Source organism: Scyliorhinus torazame, chromosome 1 (genome assembly GCF_047496885.1).
Source record: "Scyliorhinus torazame isolate Kashiwa2021f chromosome 1, sScyTor2.1, whole genome shotgun sequence".
NCBI lineage: Eukaryota > Metazoa > Chordata > Chondrichthyes > Carcharhiniformes > Scyliorhinidae > Scyliorhinus > Scyliorhinus torazame.
This window is the reverse complement of record NC_092707.1, coordinates 132,614,741-132,633,848: the sequence shown is the minus strand read 5'-3', so window position 1 is coordinate 132,633,848 and position 19,108 is coordinate 132,614,741. Positions and strand designations below refer to the sequence as shown.

At 41.7% G+C, this 19,108-nt stretch overlaps 1 protein-coding gene across 10 annotated transcripts in view; it reads left to right on the top strand.

The window, feature by feature from the left end:
* Window positions 1–19,108, top strand: part of LOC140412798 (lethal(3)malignant brain tumor-like protein 4) — a 181,739-nt gene that overhangs the window by 96,322 nt on the left and 66,309 nt on the right. For all 10 annotated transcript variants that reach the window (XR_011942050.1, XM_072500854.1, XM_072500856.1 and 7 more), the window contains 3 exons: window positions 8,326–8,402; window positions 8,576–8,661; window positions 18,501–18,611. Coding sequence is in view for 9 of the 10 variants with exons in the window: in XM_072500854.1 (XP_072356955.1) it covers window positions 8,326–8,402; window positions 8,576–8,661; window positions 18,501–18,611 (274 nt within the window). In the remaining variant the exon portion in view is untranslated. The remainder of the gene's footprint in view (window positions 1–8,325; window positions 8,403–8,575; window positions 8,662–18,500; window positions 18,612–19,108) is intronic.

Sequence of the window (19,108 nt, the reverse complement as noted above, 5' to 3'; positions counted from 1 at the left end):
TGTCACCGTTTAGAAAATAGTCCACGCCTCTATTCTTTTTTCCAAAGTGCAAGACCTCGCACTTGCCCATGTTGAATTTCATCAGCCATTTCTTGGACCACTCTCCTAAACTGTCTAAATCTTTCTGCAGCCTCCCCACCTCCTCCATACTACCTGCCCCTCCACCTATCTTTGTATTATCGGCAAACTTAGCCAGAATGCCCTCAGTCCTGTCATCTAGATCGTTAATATATAAAGAGAACAGCTGTGGCCCCAACACTGAACCCTGCGGGACACCACTCGTCACCGGTTGCCATTCCGAAAAAGAACCTTTTATCCCAACTCTCTGCCTTCTGCCTGACAGCCAGTCGTCAATCCATGTTAGTACCTTGCCTCGAATACCATGGGCCCTTATTTTACTCAGCAGTCTCCCGTGAGGCACCTTATCAAAGGCCTTTTGGAAGTCAAGATAGATAACATCCATTGGCTCTCCTTGGTCTAACCTATTTGTTATCTCTTCAAAGAACTCTAACAGGTTTGTCAGGCAAGACCTCCCCTTACTAAATCCATGCTGACTTGTCCTAATCCGACCCTGCACTTCCAAGAATTTAGAAATCTCATCCTTAACAATGGATTCTAGAATCTTGCCAACAACCGAGGTTAGGCTAATTGGCCTATAATTTTCCATCTTTTTCCTTGTTCCCTTCTTGAACAGGGGGGTTACAACAGCGATTTTCCAATCCTCTGGTACTTTCCCTGACTCAAGTGACATTTGAAACATCATCACCAACGCCTCCTTCAGCTATCTCCTTTAGAACTCTAGGATGTAGCCCATCTGGGCCCGGAGATTTATCAATTTTTAGACCTCTTAGTTTCTCTAGCACTTTCTCCTTTGTGATGGCTACCATATTCAACTCTGTCCCCTGACTCTCCGGAATTATTGGGATATTACTCATGTCTTCTACTGTGAAGACTGAGGCAAAGTACTTATTCAGTTCCTCGGCTATTTCCTTGTCTCCCATCACAAAATTACCAGCGTCATTTTGGAGCGACCCAATGTCAACTTTTGCCTCCCGTTTGTTTTTAATGTATTTAAAGAAACTTTTACTATCATTCCTAATGTTACTGGCTAGCCTACCTTCAAATTTGATCCTCTCTTTCCTTATCTCTCTCTTTGTTATCCTCTGTTTGTTTTTGTAGCCTTTCCAATCTTCTGACTTCCCACTACTCTTTGCCACATTATAGGCTTTCTCTTTTGCTTTGATGCATTCCCTAACTTCCTTTGTCAGCCATGGCTGCCTAATCCCCCCTCTGATAACCTTTCTTTTCTTTGGGATGAACCTCTGTACTGTGTCCCCAATTACTCCCAGAAACTCCTGCCATTGCTGTTCTACTGTCTTTCCCACTAGGCTCTGCTCCCAGTCGATTTTCGTCAGTTCCTCCCTCATGCCCCTGTAGTTACCTTTATTTAACTGTAACACCTTTACATCTGATTCTACCTTTCTTTCAAATTGGAGATTGAATTCGACCATATTATGATCACTGCCTCCTAAGTGCTCCCTTACTTTAAGATCTTTAATCAAGTCTGGCTCATTACATAACACTTAGCCCAGAATGGCCTGTCCCCTCGTGGGCTCCATCACAAGCTGTTCCAAAAAGCCCTCCTGTAAACATTCAATGAATTCCCTTTCCTTGGGTCCACTGGCAGTATTATTTACCCAGTCCACCTGCATATTAAAGTCCCCCATGATCACTGTGACCTTGCCTTTCTGACATGCACTTTCTATTTCGTGGTGCATCTTGTGCCCCTGGTCCTGACCACTGTTAGGAGGCCTGTACATAACTCCCATTATGGCTTTTTTGCCTTTGTGGTTCTTCAACTCTACCCACACAGACTCCACATCATCCGACCCCATGTCGTTTAGTGCTATTGATTTAATTTCATTCCTAATTAACAAGGCAACCCCGCCCCCTCTGCCCACCTCCCTGTCTTTTCGATAGGTTGTGAATCCCTGGATGTTTAAATGCCAGTCCTGAACCCCCTGCAACCATGTCTCTGATGCCTACCACATCATACCTGCCAGTCACAATCTGGGCCACAAGCTCATCTACCTTGTTCCGTACACTGCGCGCATTTAAATATAGCACCTTTAATTCTCTATTGACCGTCCCTTTTTGTTTTCTTAGTGTGGTGGACCTTGGTTTACTGAGCCTTTCCAGACACTGTGTCATATTTTGTGGGATGGGGACTATTGTAACCTCTCCTGAGTTCTGTCTTTTCGTGCTTTTTTGTATTCCTAAGCAGCTACGCTTCCCACTGATTGCTTCACCTCTTGGTTCCCTGACTTTCCCTTCCCCCCCAATCTTTAGTTTAAAGTCCTATTGACCACCCTATTTACTCTTTTCGCCAGAACACTGGTCCCAGCTCGGTTCAGGTGGAGACCATCCCAACGGTATAGGTCCCCCCTGTCCCAAAACTGATGCCAGTGTCCCATGAAAAGGAACCCCTCATTCCCACACCACTCTTTCAGCCACATGTTAACTTCCCTTATTCTTGCCTCCCTATGCCAATTCGCACGTGGCTCGGGCAGTAAACCGGAGATTATGACCCTTGAGGACCTGTTTTTTAATTTGAATCCTAGCTCTTTATAATCTAAACAGGTCCTCTTTTCTAGAGTTGCCTATGTTGTTGGTACCGACATGGACCACAACAACTGGATCCTCCCCCTCCCTCTCCAGTATCCTTTCAAGCCGGTCAGAGATGTCCCGCACCCTAGCACCGGGCAGGCAACATACCATGCGGGACTCTTTATCCTGCTCACAAAGGATACTATCTATCCCCCTGATAATAGAATCCCCTACAACTACAACTTGCCTATTTACTCCCTCCCCTTGAATGGCCTGCTGAACCATGGTGCCTTGGTCAGCTGACTCATCCTTCCTGCAACCCTGTTCGCCATCCACACAGGGAGCAAGTGCCTCATACCTGTTGGACAGAGTCAAGGGCTGAGGCTCCTGAGTTCCTGACTGCTGGTTCCCTTTACCTGCCTGACTTGCAGTCACACCCTGCTGTCCCTGGCCACTAGCAGGATTTAAACTGCTTACTCTGACAGGTGTGACTGCCTCCTGAAACAGTGTCCAGGTAAGTCTCCCCCTCCCGGATGTGCCTCAGTGTTTGAAGCTCAGACTCCAGCTCATCAACTCTGAGCCGGAGCTCTTCGAACAGCCAACACTTACTGCAGATGTGGTCGCTGCAGCTCGCAATGGGATCTGCCAGCTCCCACATCAAGCAGCTCAAGCACATCACCTGACCAGCCATCACTAATTAATTAATTTAATTTAAGTTTATGGTGGGGGCAGCTTCAGCCAATCAGACACTACCGTGCACTTTTAACTGAAAAACAGCACAATTAGATTAACCACTTACCTTTCCTGGTTACCTCACTGCACCAAACTAGCAAATTCTCACTGTCTGTATCTCTCTCACTCCGGCTGTGTCTCCTTGACCTGCGCAATGCTAATAATATAATATAATAATGCTAATAATAATATAATATGGCACTTACCTCACACCAATGGATCTTATTATTTGGTTAGAGGAGGAGGGTGGGTGGGAGACACTACACGTGTAGTGTTTCGGGTTTCCTCTCCACCAGAATATGCAGGCGGATGAAAAGTGGGTAGAAGTTCATCAAGTAGTATTGCCGGTAGACTATAGAAAGGAGGTGTTGCGAGTTGCACATGAGGTACCAGTGGGAGGTCATTTGGGAATAAGGAAAACTCAAGCTAAAATCCAGAAACATTTTTATTGGCCTGGACTACATAAAGATGGAGTTAAATTTTGTCAATCATGTCACACATGTCAATTGACAGGGAAACCTCAAGCAGTGATATAACCAGCGCCCTTAATACCCATTCCAGCATTTGAGGAACCTTTTACAAGGGTCCTAATTGATTGTGTCGGACCGCTTCCTAAAACAAAAAGTGGGAATCAATATCTTTTGACTATAATGGATGTGTCTACTAGGTTTCCAGAGACCATTCCAGTACGTAATATTACAGCTAAAAGGATTGTGGAGGAGTTACTTAAATTCTTTACTAGATATGGACGACCCACAGAGATTTAATCGGATCAAGGATCGAATTTTACTTCAAAGTTATTCAAAGAAGTTATGGATAGCTTAGGAATAAAACAATTTAAATCAACTGCTTACCATCCAGAATCGCAGGGAGCGTGAGAAAGGTGGCATCAGACAATCAAGACAGTGTTGAGGGCGTATTGTCAAGATTATCCAGAGGATTGGGATAAAGGAATCCCATTCGTATTGTTTGCAATTAGGGATGCACCTAATGAGTCTACCAAATTTAGGCCTTTTGAACAAAATTTTGGTCATGAGGTAAGCGGACCACTTAAATTGATTAAGGAAAAATTGTTGGGTGAGAAATCTTAAATTACACTATTGGATGAAGTGTCAAACTTTAGGGAACGATTAAATAGAGCAGGTGAATTGGCTAGACAACATTTGAAAGTTACACAAAATGTAATGAAACGGGTAGCGGACAAGAAATCCAAAGTTCGTAGTTTTGCCAGTGGGGATAAAGTTTTAGTGTTGTTACCAGCGGTAGGTGAACCTTAAAAAGCTAGGTTTTGTGGACCGTATCCGATTGAAAGGAAATTAAGTGAGGTGAATTATGTGGTAAAAACACCAGATAGAAGGAAGACTCACCGAGTGTGTCATGGGAATATGCTTAAAAGCTACTTTGAAAGGGAAGGAGAGAAAAAGGAGGTTTTAATGATTCTAACTCTCAGTGACGAACCAAATCCAGATGACTGTGAATTTGACATACCTCAAATTGAATTGGAAAATTATATTCTTAAAAATTGGGATGCGTTGTTAAGTTACCTTCTTGAGGAAAAACGAACTGATCTGAAAGAGTTATTGATATCACATGGCCAAGTTTGTAGAGATAAGTTGGGAAGTACTAAAATGGCTATACATGATGTAGATGTGGGAAATGCTGTTCCGATCAAACAACATCCATATAGACTTAATCTTTTAAAATTGGCACAGGTTAACAAAGAGATTGAGTATGCTTAAAAATGGCATAATTGAAGTGGGTTGCAGCCAATGGAGCTTACCCATAGTGATGGTACCTAAACCAGACGGTACCCAACGGTTGTGTGTGGACTATCGAAAGGTGAATGCAGATACAAGAACGGACTCTTATCCTATCCCACGTTTGAAGGATTGCATTGCAAAAGTGGGACAATCTGCTTTTATTTTCAACTTCCAGACATGGAAAGAACATTTAAAACATCGTATGGAGTTATTTAATCGACTTCAGGAGGCAGGTTTGGTGATGAACCTAGCTGAAAGTGAATTTGGAGAAGCCCAAATCACTTTCCTTGCGGCGTTCCGATACCCTCGAGACTAAGGGAAATAATGCGATCTCCGAGCATGAATGAATTTGATCAAACCTTTGTGCACAGGATTTGTAGCGTGATTACTCCACTGATGGACTTTCTAAAGAAACGTCAAAAATTTCAATGGATAGGGGCTTTCAACAGGCATTTGACTGCCTGAAAACTGTGATCACCAATGCTCCTGTATTGGAGAATTGCAAGGGACTCTGTGGTCAGATTGAACTAAAGTATCTGATTCTAAAGAGAAATGCCGAGGAGTATAGGAATGGATGGATCGTGCAGAGACTTTGTTCAAAGAGACTGTCAATCGAGAAGGATTTCGGTTGGAGGAAGAAGAACAAAGAAAAATGGACTTTATTATTATACCTGTTTGCATGTTTTTTTTTTAAACGAAAAGGTATATTTACTGTGTACATTTCTTAGTGGATGGTGCAAAAGTGAAAAATGAAACCATCTTGAAGTTGATGGTTTATTTTTTTTTCTTGGGGGGAGGTGTCATGGGAGAGTGCCATTAAGAAATGGATGCTTAAGCAATGTACCTTTAAGAAATGCAGTGATGTCAGTGTGGGTGGAGCTGGGCTTTAGATCAGCCATTTTGCAGTCTTTTAGTTTGTTTGAAAAGAGCTTGTGTGTGTCTGTGTTTGCAGTGAGCTGGATCTGCTGTGATCTCTGCCATGAAAGACTATCTCTGGATCATTTGGGTGATTTAAACTCAATAGTAAAGCCTTTAACCTGATGTGTTTCTGTTTAAAGGTGTTAAGTCTCATGGATGTTGAAAGGAATAACTGAAGGATTATTTAGTGTTGTAATATTTTCGGGGTTATCTTTGAAGTAAGGGGCGTTAAGAGATCCAATGTTTATTTAAGAGGTTAAGTTGAGTTCATGGAATAAACCTTATTTTGTGTTTAAAACCCCACGTGCCCATAATTGTAATCCCACACCTAGGGAACAAGCCGTGTGCTCGGAAAAGCAACAATAGCATGAAAGGGGGAGGTTGGTTGATCTCCATGATGCATTTTGGGTTTCTGAAAACACCTCGCCCATAACGCTAGCCTATCCCCGGAAGTGGGGGACCCTGTGAAGGTGAGAGAAGCTTGGAAATTGGAAGCATAATTGATGAATTTTTCCATTTTCAGGCAAGAGCAGGAAGTGGCACTGATCATTGATGAAACAGAAAAATAGGCGGTTGGGGTGGGGCCTGAGTACTATGGAATTCTTACAGTGCATAAGGAGGCCATGCGGCCTATCTAGTCTGCACCAGCCCTCTTAGACCCGACCTAGGTCCACTCCTGTAACCCCACCTAACCACATCTTTTGACTGGGAGGAAACCGGAGCATCTGAGGGAAATGCATGCAGACACGGAATGTACAAATTCCATGCAGATAATGACCGAAGGCCAGAAATGAATCCGGGTCCCTGGTGCTGTGAGGCAGAGCTGCTAGCCACTGTGCCACCCAAAGAACTGGAACAACAAATGTTTCACATATCCCATAAAAAGACGGGTAATTGGGGCCTATGCGGGAACACACCTTTTTATTGGAGGCAGTGAAACAAGTTAAAGGAGAAATTGTTCAACCAGAGAACAAGTTCAGCCAGGCAGAGGTGGTGGGTGGGGGCTGTTTGGGTCCCTATTCAAGGAAGAAGGGGAGAGCCCTCAGACCACCTTGGTGGGGGCTGGGCGTGTAGAGATCTTTGATCTCCACAGTGAAGACTAGGGCTTGGAGACTGGAAATTGTTGAAATGATGTAGGTTGTTGGAAGAATGACAAATATAGGTGGGGGGAGACTGAGCAAGGGGAGAAAAAATGAGTTCACGGGAGCAGGAAAAGGTTGGAATGATTAGTCTGCAGGACAGTCCTGTTTATGGATTTTGGAAAGAGGGTAAAAGGAGGCTGTTGAAGGGGTGAGTGCAATGAGGTTGGAGGCTGTGGAGGGAAGATCTCCAGAGGAAATGAAGTTAGTGACAGTCCGGGAAACAATGGCTTGATGTTTAGTGGTGGGGACATGGTCTAGGAGGAGGTAAGAAGTTATGCAAGGTAGAAGTTGATATGCCAAACAACAACACCACCACCCTTGTCAACAGGTTTAGATGGCGCTGGAGTGTGGCGACTCTCTGCGAGCTCTCCCCACAGACCCTCTTCCTACATCTCATCCAATATTTTTCATGTATGGAACGATCTGCCTGGATTGTACGCAGCACAATACTTTTCATTGTACCTTGGTACACGTCACAATACATCTAAATCTAACAATGTTGGGGTTAGACCCGAGAGAATGGAATCTATATCCCTTGGTTGGGACTGTACAGATATTCATTCCCAGTGATTGAAGTTTCCCTCCCCTCCTATACATTCTGGGTAAAGTGCTCCACTTTCCACAAAAATGTTTCTTTCACAAAACGCACTACCACTTCATGCTGACTTACGTACACTGACCTCAAGAAGCTGGGGACAGAAAGGAAATGAGCACGCCACAAGGGAAAGTGACAGTGCTTCTGGCCCAGTGCAGTTTCCAAGTAGTTTTGCAATAGGCTGAGTTTTAAGTTGTAAAATGCCTATGTGCACTGCAGACTGTCCATTGATTATAATTTGTTAGTGTCTATCGTTTCGGGGTACCCCTTGTACGTTTTACCAGGTTTTTTCCAGGTGTATCCACCAAGGTCTATTCCTGCCGAGCTTGATGAACCAAGTTGGTGTCCTCTTGGTCCCTAATGAAAACATAAGTTTTGTGGACTCTTGAAATTTAGTTCTTGGATTTTTCTTCAAATTGTACTAATTTTATTGTTTTTATTGGAAAAAATGTATTTTAATTAATGTGAGTGAGCAAGAAGGTTAGGCTTAACTTGCAGACAGGGGAGTTTGTTGCATCACTTGGCAGAATTGAACATTATTGTCAATTTTGGAATATATTTCTGTTCATAGGTGTGATGCCAGCAGTCCATATATACGCCCAGTTGGATCATGTCAGGCATCTGGATTACCTCTTACAACACCACCTGGTTAGTTTCTATTTCACTTCAAAATATGAATCCTGTTTAAACAGCAGAGACTACAGTGAATATTTCATCAAAAATATTAACCAACTACCTACCGCTATGTCCAGATTAAAACTCTAAAACCTCCATTACCTGCATTACTATTTTAATTGACATCACTGCACGCTTTGTTACAGAGTATAAAGATACCAAAGACTTTTCCTGGGAGACATATTTGGAGAGCTCTGGTGCACAAGCAGCTCCAGCACGGGCTTTTAAACAGGTATGAGGTCGCAAACTTGTGCTCAGGAGATGATTAGAAATTGGACACGGAAAGATCACCGAGCAACCTTTGATTATTTCCTGTTGTAATCTTTACATAGAGATATAAACATAGAAAATTCAGCCATCATTTACTAAGGAAGGAGCAGATCGATCAAATGGTTTAGGGATTTTCTTTTACCTGTTGTGTTGTAACAACCAATATTTCATTTTCTTTCAGTAAAAAGACTTATGAAATCTGATGTAATCTCTTTGTGCAGGACAGCTAATGGCCATTCTTCATGCAGCACATGTTTGAAAGTCGGGCAAAGCTAGTGTCATAACATTTATGATTCAATAATGAGTGATTTCTGGGTTCCTTAATTCTTTTGACCCATTATATTTAAAACAAATCCCGGTCATCTTAAATTTAAATTTGCAAGTTTAAAAAATATATATTCTTTTCACTTACCCCCCACCTTTGTGCAAAGACTGTTCTTAAATCGTGTGTACTGCAGGCATTGCTGTGCCAAGTGTTATGGGCCAGGGTTTAGAGAACCCCAAAGTGTATCATGGAGTTCACCTGACACATAACTTTTAATAGATTGTGGTATGGGGAGCACACGGCCCACTACAGGTGTGCTACCGCAGAAATGGAATAGTATTTTTTAAAGCAAAACAATGTTCTATGTACTCAAGTTAACCTTTTTAAACATAGTGAACATCTTAGCAATCATCAATTCAAATGCAACCCCCAAAGAATACAACACTAAGTAATCCTTAATTACTTCCCAAACAACATCCAGAAGACAGAAGAAACACCTTTTAACAGAAGCACATTAGGTTTACATTCACTACTGAGAACATTAATAATTCTGAATTCACCAAATGATCAAGAGATGGTCTTTCCATGGCAGCGAGATCAACAGTACACCTGCTCTGTCTGGCTTTGGCTCCAACACCGAAAACAAAGCTAAAACACACCCTGCAGCAAACAGCCTAAAACGAAAGTAAAATGCTGACACAGCCCAGCTCCACCCACACTCTGACATCACTGATAAACACCCATTTCTTAAAGGTACTCTCACGTGACACCACCCCCCCCAGAAAAAAACCCAATCAACTTCAAGATGGTTTCATTTTTCACCTTTTCACTATCCTTTAAGAAATGCAAACAGTAACTATACTTTTTTGTTTCAAAAAAACAACACCGCAAACAGATATAATAATATAGTCCATTTTTGTTATTCTTCCTCCAACTGAAATCCTTTTCGATTGACAGTCTCAACAAGAAGGTCCTTGCACGATCCGTCCATTTCTCTACGCCTCGGCATTTCTCTTTAAAGTCAGATACTTTAGTTCAATCTGATCACAGAGTCCCTTGTAATTCTCCAACACAGGAGCATTGGTTATCACAGCTTTCAGGCAGTCAAATGCCTGTTGAAAGTCCGCTGTCCACTGAAAATTTTGAAGTTTCTTCAGCAAGTCCATCACTGGAGCAATCACTACAAAACATTTGCACAAATGTTCGATCAAATCCACTCATGCCAAGAAATCGCATTATTTCCCTTCGACTCGATAGTATTGAAAACTCCTCAATAACTGTTGGTTTCACATCCCGTATGACCATCCGACCCTGTCCGATTGTATGGTCAAGGAAAGTGACTTGGGCTTTTCCAAATTCACTTTTGGCTAGATTTATCACCAAACCCGCCTCCTGAGGTCGATCGAATAACTCCATTTTAAAATGTCCTTTCCATGCCAGGCTGAAATTTACCAGATCGTCGATGTATACCGCACAATTGGGTAATCCTGAAACGACTTTGTTAGTTAACCGTTGAAATGTGGCTGGGGCGCTTTTCATGCCAAATGGCATAACTTTGAATTGATATATACCATCTGGAGCCACAAAGCTGAAATCTCCTTCGCCCTTTCGGATAAAGGTACCTGCCAGTAACCTTTAAGTAAACCCAGTTTGGAAATAAAAGCTGATTGTCCCACTTTCTCAATGCAATCCTCCAAATGTGGGATAGGATAAGAGTCATTGCTTGTAACTGTATTAACCTTTCTATAGTCCACACACAACCGTTGGGTACCGTCTGGTTTTGGTACCATCATAATGGGTGTCATGAGACTGTCGCTTTAAGAAATGGTTAGCTGCTCATGTTACTGCAGTGATGTGGGTGGAGCTGAGCTCTGGTTCTGCTTTTTAGTTTCACTTTGAGAAAAGTTTGGGTGTGTCTGGGTTTTCCAGTGAGCTGTAGCTGAAGTTAAACAAAGGGCTGTCCTGTTGATCTCTGCCTTCCAAATACTATCTCTGGATCATTTGGTGAATTCAGAATTATAAATATTATCAATAGAGAATGTGAACCTAATGTGCTCCTGTTTAAAGGTTTGTTAAGTCTTTTGGATGTTAAAAGGACAGCTTAAATTGTTGTATTCTTTGGAGGTTATCTTAGAATTAATGGTTGCTAAGATATTCACTGTTTGCTTTAAAAAGGTTAACTTGAGTTCAAAGAATAAATATTTTTTTGTTTTAAAAAATACTGGTCCATTTCTGCTGTACCATACCTGTAGAGTGAGCCGTGACCCATACCGCAATCTATTAAAAGTTGTGGATCAGATGAACTCCATGATACACTTTGGGATTCTCTAAACCCTGACCCATAACATGGGTGAGCTCCATTGGCTGCAACCCACTACAATTGTGCCATTTTTAAGCATGCTCTCAATCTCTTTGTTAACCTGTGCCAATTTTAAAGGGTTAAGTCTGTATGGGTGTTGTTTGATTGGAACAGCATTTCCCACATCTACATCATGTATAGCCATTTTAGTACTTCCCAATTTATCTCCACAAACTTGCCCATGTGATATCAATAACTCTTTCAGGTCAGTTCGTTTTTCCTCTGGAAGGTAACTCAACAATTTTTCCCATGTTTTAAGAACATCCTCGTTTTCCAAGTTAATATGAGGTATGTCAAATTCAGTCATCTGGATTTGGTTTGTCACTTTGAGTTAGAATCATTAAAACTTCGTTTTTCTCTCCTTCCCTTTCAAAGTACCTTTTAAGCATGTTCACGTGACATACTCGGTGAGTCTTTCTTCTATCTGGTGTTGTTACCACATAATTCACCTCACTTAATTTCTTTTCAATCTGATACGGTCCACAAAACCTAGATTTTAAAGGCTCACCTATCACTGGTAACAACACAAACTTTATTTCCACTGGCAAAACTACGAACTTTGGATTTCTTGTCCGCGACCCATTTCATCACGTTTTGTGCAACTTTTAAATGTTGTCCAGCCAATTCACCTGCTCTATTTAATCGTTCCCTAAAATTTGACCCACAATCCAATAATGTAATTTCTGATTTCTCACTCACCAATTTTTTCTTAATCAATTTAAGTAGTCCTCTTACCTCATGACCAAATTAGTTCAAAAGGACTAAATTTGGTTGACTCATTAGGTGCATCCCTAATTGCAAACAGTACGAATGGAATCCCTTTATCCCAATCCCCTGGATAATCTTGGCAATAAGCCCTCAACGTTATTTTGAATGTCTGATGCCACCTTTCTAATGCTTCCTGCAATTCTGGATGGGACGCAGTTGATTTAAATTGTTTTATTCCTAAGCTATCCATAGCTTCTTTGAATGACCTTGAAGTAAAATTCGATCCTTAATCCAATTGTATTTCTGTGGGTAGTCCATATCTAGTAAAGAATTTAAGTAATTCCTCCACAATCTTTTTAGCTGTAATATTACGTACTGGAATGGCCTCTGGAAACCTAGTAGACACATCCATTATAGTCAAAAGATATTGATTCCCACTTTTTGTTTTAGGAAGCGCTCCTACGCAATGAATTAGGACCTTGTAAAAGGTTCCTCAAAGGCTGGAATGGATATTAAGGGCGCTGGTATTATCACTGCTTGAGGTTTCCCTATCACTTGACATGTGTGACATGATTGACAAAATTTAACTCCATCTTTATGTAGTCCAGGCCAATAAAAAATTTTTTGTATTTTAGCATGCGTTTTCCTTATTCCCAAATTACCTCCCACTGGCACCTCATGTGCAACTCCCAACACATCCTTTCTATACCCTACCGGCAATACTACTTGATGAACTTCTGCCCACTTTTCATCCACCTGCATATGTAAAGGTCTCCATTTTCTCATCAAGACATTACTTTATGGTAATAACACTCTGGTATACGCTCCGATTCCTCTTCCGTGTATGCTTTCTGATACATCTGTTTTATTTCTATATCTTTTTGTTGTAATTCCGCCAGTATTCCTGAACTAAAAATATCCACCTCATCCTCCACCTGTTCTTGTTCTTTTTCAACCATCTGATCAAATATTGTTTCCGATAATTGCATTTCAACTTCATCTTCACTCTTTGATTTATCCTCTTGTCTTAACCTGTGACTTTGTGACCTTGTTACTACACAATCCGGAAAAATCCGAGGATATTCATCCTTCAACGCTTCAATTGTCTGATTTTGCTCTGGTTTATCAACCACAGTAGGCACCACTCCTACCTGCGATCCAGCTTATATCATTACCCAAGATAAACTGTATTCCTGGACAAGATAGTTTCTCTATTACTCCTACTCCCGCTTCATCATTGAATGAAGTTGGATTTGGAGGTAGATGAGCACTTTGGGGACAGTGACCACAATTCGGTGACGTTTACGTTAAGGATGGAAAGGGATAAGTATACACCGCAGGGCAAGAGTTATAGCTGGGGGAAGGGAAATTATGATGCCATTAGACGTGACTTGGGGGGGATAAGGTGGAGAAGTAGGCTGCAAGTGTTGGACACACTGGATAAGTGGAGCTTGTTCAAGGATCAGCTACTGCGTGTTCTTGATAAGTATGTACCGGTCAGGCAGGGAGGAAGGTGCCGAGCGAGGGAACCGTGGTTTACCAAAGAAGTGGAATCTCTTGTTAAGAGGAAGAAGGAGGCCTATGTGAAGATGAGGTGTGAAGTTTCAGTTGGGGCGATGGATAGTTACAAGGTAGCGAGGAAGGATCTAAAGAGAGAGCTAAGACGAGCAAGGAGGGGACATGAGAAGTATTTGGCAGGAAGGATCAAGGAAAACCCAAAAGCTTTCTATAGGTATGTCAGGAATAAGCGAATGACTAGGGAAAGAGTAGGACCAGTCAAGGACAGGGATGGGAAGTTGTGTGTAGAGTCTGTAGAGATAGGCGAGATACTAAATGAATATTTTTCGTCAGTATTCACTCAGGAAAAAGATAATGTTGTGGAGGAGAATGCTGAGCTCCAGGCAAATAGATTAGATGGCATTGAGGTACGTAGGGAAGAGGTGTTGGCAATTCTGGACAGGCTGAAAATAGATAAGTCCCCGGGACCTGATGGGATTTATCCTAGGATTCTCTGGGAGGCCAGGGAAGAGATTGCTGGACCATTGGCTTTGATTTTTATGTCATCATTGGCTACAGGAATAGTGCCAGAGGACTGGAGGATAGCAAATGTGGTCCCTTTGTTCAAAAAGGGGAGCAGAGACAACCCCGGCAACTATAGACCGGTGAGCCTCACGTCTGTAGTGGGTAAAGTCTTGGAGGGGATTATAAGAGACAAGATTTATAATCATCTAGATAGGAATAATAATGATCAGGGATAGTCAGCATGGCTTTGTGAAGGGTAGGTCATGCCTCACAAACCTTATTGAGTTATTTGAGAAGGTGACTGAACAGGTAGACGAGGGTAGAGCAGTTGATGTGGTGTATATGGATTTCAGCAAAGCGTTTGATAAGGTTCCCCACGGTAGGCTATTGCAGAAAATACGGAGGCTGGGGATTGAGGGTGATTTAGAGATGTGGATCAGAAATTGGCTAGCTGAAAGAAGACAGAGGGTGGTGGTTGATGGGAAATGTTCAGAATGGAGTTCAGTCACAAGTGGAGTACCACAAGGATCTGTTCTGGGGCCGTTGCGGTTTGTCATTTTTATCAATGACCTAGAGGAAGGCGCAGAAGGGTGGGTGAGCAAATTTGCAGACGATACTAAAGTCGGTGGTGTTGTCGATAGTGTGGAAGGAAGTAGCAGGTTACAGAGGGATATAGATAAGCTGCAGTGCTGGGCTGAGAGGTGGCAAATGGAGTTTAATGTAGAGAAGTGTGAGGTGATTCACTTTGGAAGGAATAACAGGAATGTGGAATATTTGGCTAATGGAAAAGTTCTTGAAAGTGTGGATGAGCAGAGGGATCTAGGTGTCCATGTACATAGATCCCTGAAAGTTGCCACCCAGGTTGATAGGGTGGTGAAGAAGGCCTATGGAGTGTTGGCCTTTATTGGTAGAGGGATTGAGTTCCGGAGTCAGGAGGTCATGTTGCAGCTGTACAGAACTCTGGTACGGCCGCATTTGGAGTATTGCGTACAGTTCTGGTCACCGCATTATAGGAAGGACGTGGAGGCTTTGGAACGGGTGCAGAGGAGATTTACCAGGATGTTGCCGGGTATGGAGGGAAAATCTTATGAGGAAAGGCTGATGGACTTGAGGTTGTTTTCGTTAGAGAGAAGAAGGTTAAGAGGAGACTTAATAGAGGCATACAAAATGATCAGAGGGTTAGATAGGGTGGACAGTGAGAGCCTTCTCCCGCGGATGGAAATGGCTAGCACGAGGGGACATAGCCTTAAACTGAGGGGTAATAGATATAGGACAGAGGTCAGAGGTAGGTTCTTTACGCAAAGAGTAGTGAGGCCGTGGAATGCCCTACCTGCTACAGTAGTGAACTCGCCAACATTGAGGGCATTTAAAAGTTTATTGGATAAACATATGGAAGATAATGGTATAGTGTAGGTTAGATGGCTTTTGTTTCGGTGCAACATCGTGGGCCGAAGGGCCTGTACTGCGCTGTATTGTTCTATGTTCTATCACTCTTCACAGGACTTTCCAACCTTGCCTTATATAACGGAACACCACTCCTCTCACCCTGAATTCCACATATTACCACATTTTCTGGCAACATTCTTCCCAAACTACATAATTCCTCATCTCTTAACATTAAAGATTGACTAGCTCCCGTATCTCTTAAAATTGTGACTTCTTTACCTGCTCCTCCTGTTACACATGAATAAACTTTACCCACACAAGTAAATGCTTTAAAGAGATCTGGCACCTTCTTATCAATTGCCTCTTGATCAGACTGTACAATCTTTTGCACCTCCTTCGCTTCACTTTGGCTTTCCTTTACCATTTTAACAAACCCCACTGACTTATCCTGTTTTACCACATCAGCCTTCCCAGTGCTTTTCTTCAAGCACCAACATTGTGACTTTACATGGCCTAGTTTATTACAGTGAAAACATTTGAAACTTTTCATTTCTTATCCACCCTCCTGGATTACTTTTTTAATCTGAGGTACACTCTCTTTATTGTCTCCCATCAGATCACCTTTACCACTTGAGTATTTCTCATGTCCCTAGTTTCTATCCCTCACCGGCTGAAACTGATGTCAGAAACCAATCTTTGATTTATGAACTAATTCATAATCATCTGCCATTTCTGCTGTTAACCTTGCAGTTTTAATCCTCTGCTCTTCCACATGAGTTCTCACTACATCAGGAATTGAATTTTTAAACTCCTCAAAGTATAATTTCTCTGAGAGCTTTTATGTTTGGTCTATTTTCAAAGCCCTTATCCACCTAGCAAAATTATTCTGTTTGAGCCTATCAAATTCCATGTATGTTTGACTAAATTCTTTCCTTAAATTTCTAAACCTTTGTCTGTGGACTTCAGGCACTTGTTCATATGCACCTAAGATGGATTTTTTCACCTCCTCATAAGTCCCAGATACCTCCACCGGTAGTGATGCAAACACTTCACTAGCCCTACCTACCAACTTTGTTTGAATCAGTAATAACCACATGTCCTGTGGCCATTTCATTTGTTTAGCTACCTTCTTAAATGAAATCAAAAAGGCTTCTACCTCCTTCTCGTCAAACCTTGGCAATGCTTGGACATATTTAAATAGATCCCCACCTAGCCTTCGACTTTGATGCTCTTTCTCACTATTCTCATCACTATCATCCAACTGTACGTTTCTCTTTATGTCTGCCAATTCTAACTGACTCATGTTTCATGGCCATTTTCCAAAGTTCAAACTCTCTCTCTTTATCTTTTTCGCTGATCTGTATCTCCCTTTCTCTTTCTTTTTGTTCTGCTAGGGCTATTCTTTTTCTCCTTTCTTTTCTCTCCTTTTCTTTTTCCACTCTCTCTCTCTTTTTCCTCTCTATCTCTTTTTCCTCTTTCATATTCAAGCTGCTTTGATTCTTTCTCGTGTTCAAGTTGCTTAATCTGCAACTAGATCTTTGCCATTTCTAATGAGTTAGACTGTATCTCAGGCAACTTTAAATGCTTAGCCACCGCCATAATTACCTCCATGTTTTCGTATTTTGTCAGGTAATGTTAACTGCAATGTTTTTGCCAAATCTAACAGTCTGCTTTTAGTCTCTGTCCGTAAGGTACTGCATGTGACTGTCTCCACCCCCAAGAACCTCTGAGCCTCTGAAGGAGTAATTGTGCACAACACACTCTCTACCTAAACTGAAATACCACACCAGAAAAGCAACCACAATATGCTCACCCCTCACTGTCTTTGAGTTCACTAAGCCAATACAATAGATAGACTTTTATCCCAGACGAGCCCCCAATTTGTTATGGACCAGGGTTTAGAGAACCCCAAAGTGTATCATGGAGTTCATCTGACCCACCACTTTTAATAGATTGTGGTATGGGGAGCACACGGCCCACTCTACAGGTGTGGTACAGCAGATTTGGAAAAGTATTTTTTAAAGCAAAGCAATGTTTATTCTATGAACTCAAGTTAACCTTTTTAAACATACAGTGAACATCTTAGCAACCATCAATTCAAATAAATACAACCCCCAAAGAATACAACACTAAGTAATTCTTAATAACTTCCCAAACAACATCCAGAAGATGTTTTAACAGAAGCACATTAGGTTCACATTCACTACTGAGAACATTTATAATTCTGAAGTTACCAAATGATCAAGTGATAGTCTTTTCATGGCAGTGAGATCAACAGTACACCTGCTCTGTCTGGCTTTGGCTGCATCACTGAAAACAAAATTTAAACACACCCTGCAGCAAACAGCCTAAAACAAAAGTAAAAAGCTGACAGACAGCCCAGCTCCACCCACACTCTGACATCACTGATAAACATCCATTTTTAAAGATACATTTCTTAAACACACATTTCTTAAAGGTGCTCTCACATGACATAACACACGGTGGGTCATGGTAGTGCCGAATGGCCCGGCTACACCAAGTTTTACTCTATTTGCTGCACCTGATGCTTTGAGATGGAGATAAAGGGAGAAATGAGTGGGAGTGTTCATTATGAGCTGCTCTTGCATAAACCCACTTGGCTTTTTAAATAGCAACAGCAGCGATTTAAGTAAGTTGCCCATCATCCTTTTTGACTACAGATGATATGCGTATCATGGAGAACCTAACTTCAGAAAGGATTTATTGTATTTCATTCGCTGGAGTAAGGTCTGTGCAACAGGCTGAATAGGCATTTTAGGAAAAAAAATGGATGCTTTTTTGATACTGGGTGAATGTGCAAACTCTACACGGATCGAACTCGGGTCCTCGGCACCATGAGGTAGCAGTGCTAACAACTGTGCCGCCCTGTTTGTGCTAATGTGTATTTGTTATGCAACAGGCATGTCTCTTCCAACATCTGGTGAAACTGTTCATTAATTGCGTAAAATAAGTTACAATTTGTTTATGCAGATCAGAATACTAGTTTGCGACACATGTCTGAACTGATGTTTCAATTCAATTTTGTTTTCTGCCCCTCTAGCGCCCACCCCATGGCTTTCATTTGAACATGAAATTGGAGGCTGTAGATAAGAGAAATCCCATGCTGATAAGAGTGGCAACTATTGTGGATACAGAAGATCATAGAATAAAGGTATTTACCATCCACCCCTCCATGCTTCTACGAAACACTTGAGGAATTTTCCGATATATAAATGCATTGGCATCATTGCAAAATCTTGCTGTTAATTGTTGCTTCCGTTAAATATCAATTGGATTGCAACTGCGCGTACTTTGCGGTATAACCAACGCCTTTCTTATTTCCTCTGCATCTGAGCACCATTTCAGCAAAATAAATGTATTGCCTTTGGATTGGTTATGGGGAATATCTCAATAATGACTTCAATGTTATTCCCCTTCTCGTTTTAGGAGGTAGAAAGTGTAGAAATATTACACTTTTTAAAAATTGGCATTAATGAAGATCCATTGACCTTAAGGAAGATCTGTCATATTGGATGACCATGACAAGATTGTTGATAGGTTATTGGTAATGTGGAACATCCCAGGGTGGTTCCATTATTGGAGAGCGTCACTTTGGTTGCTGACCACTTTTGAGGAACACATTTCTGGATAAACATGCCAGTGGTGGTA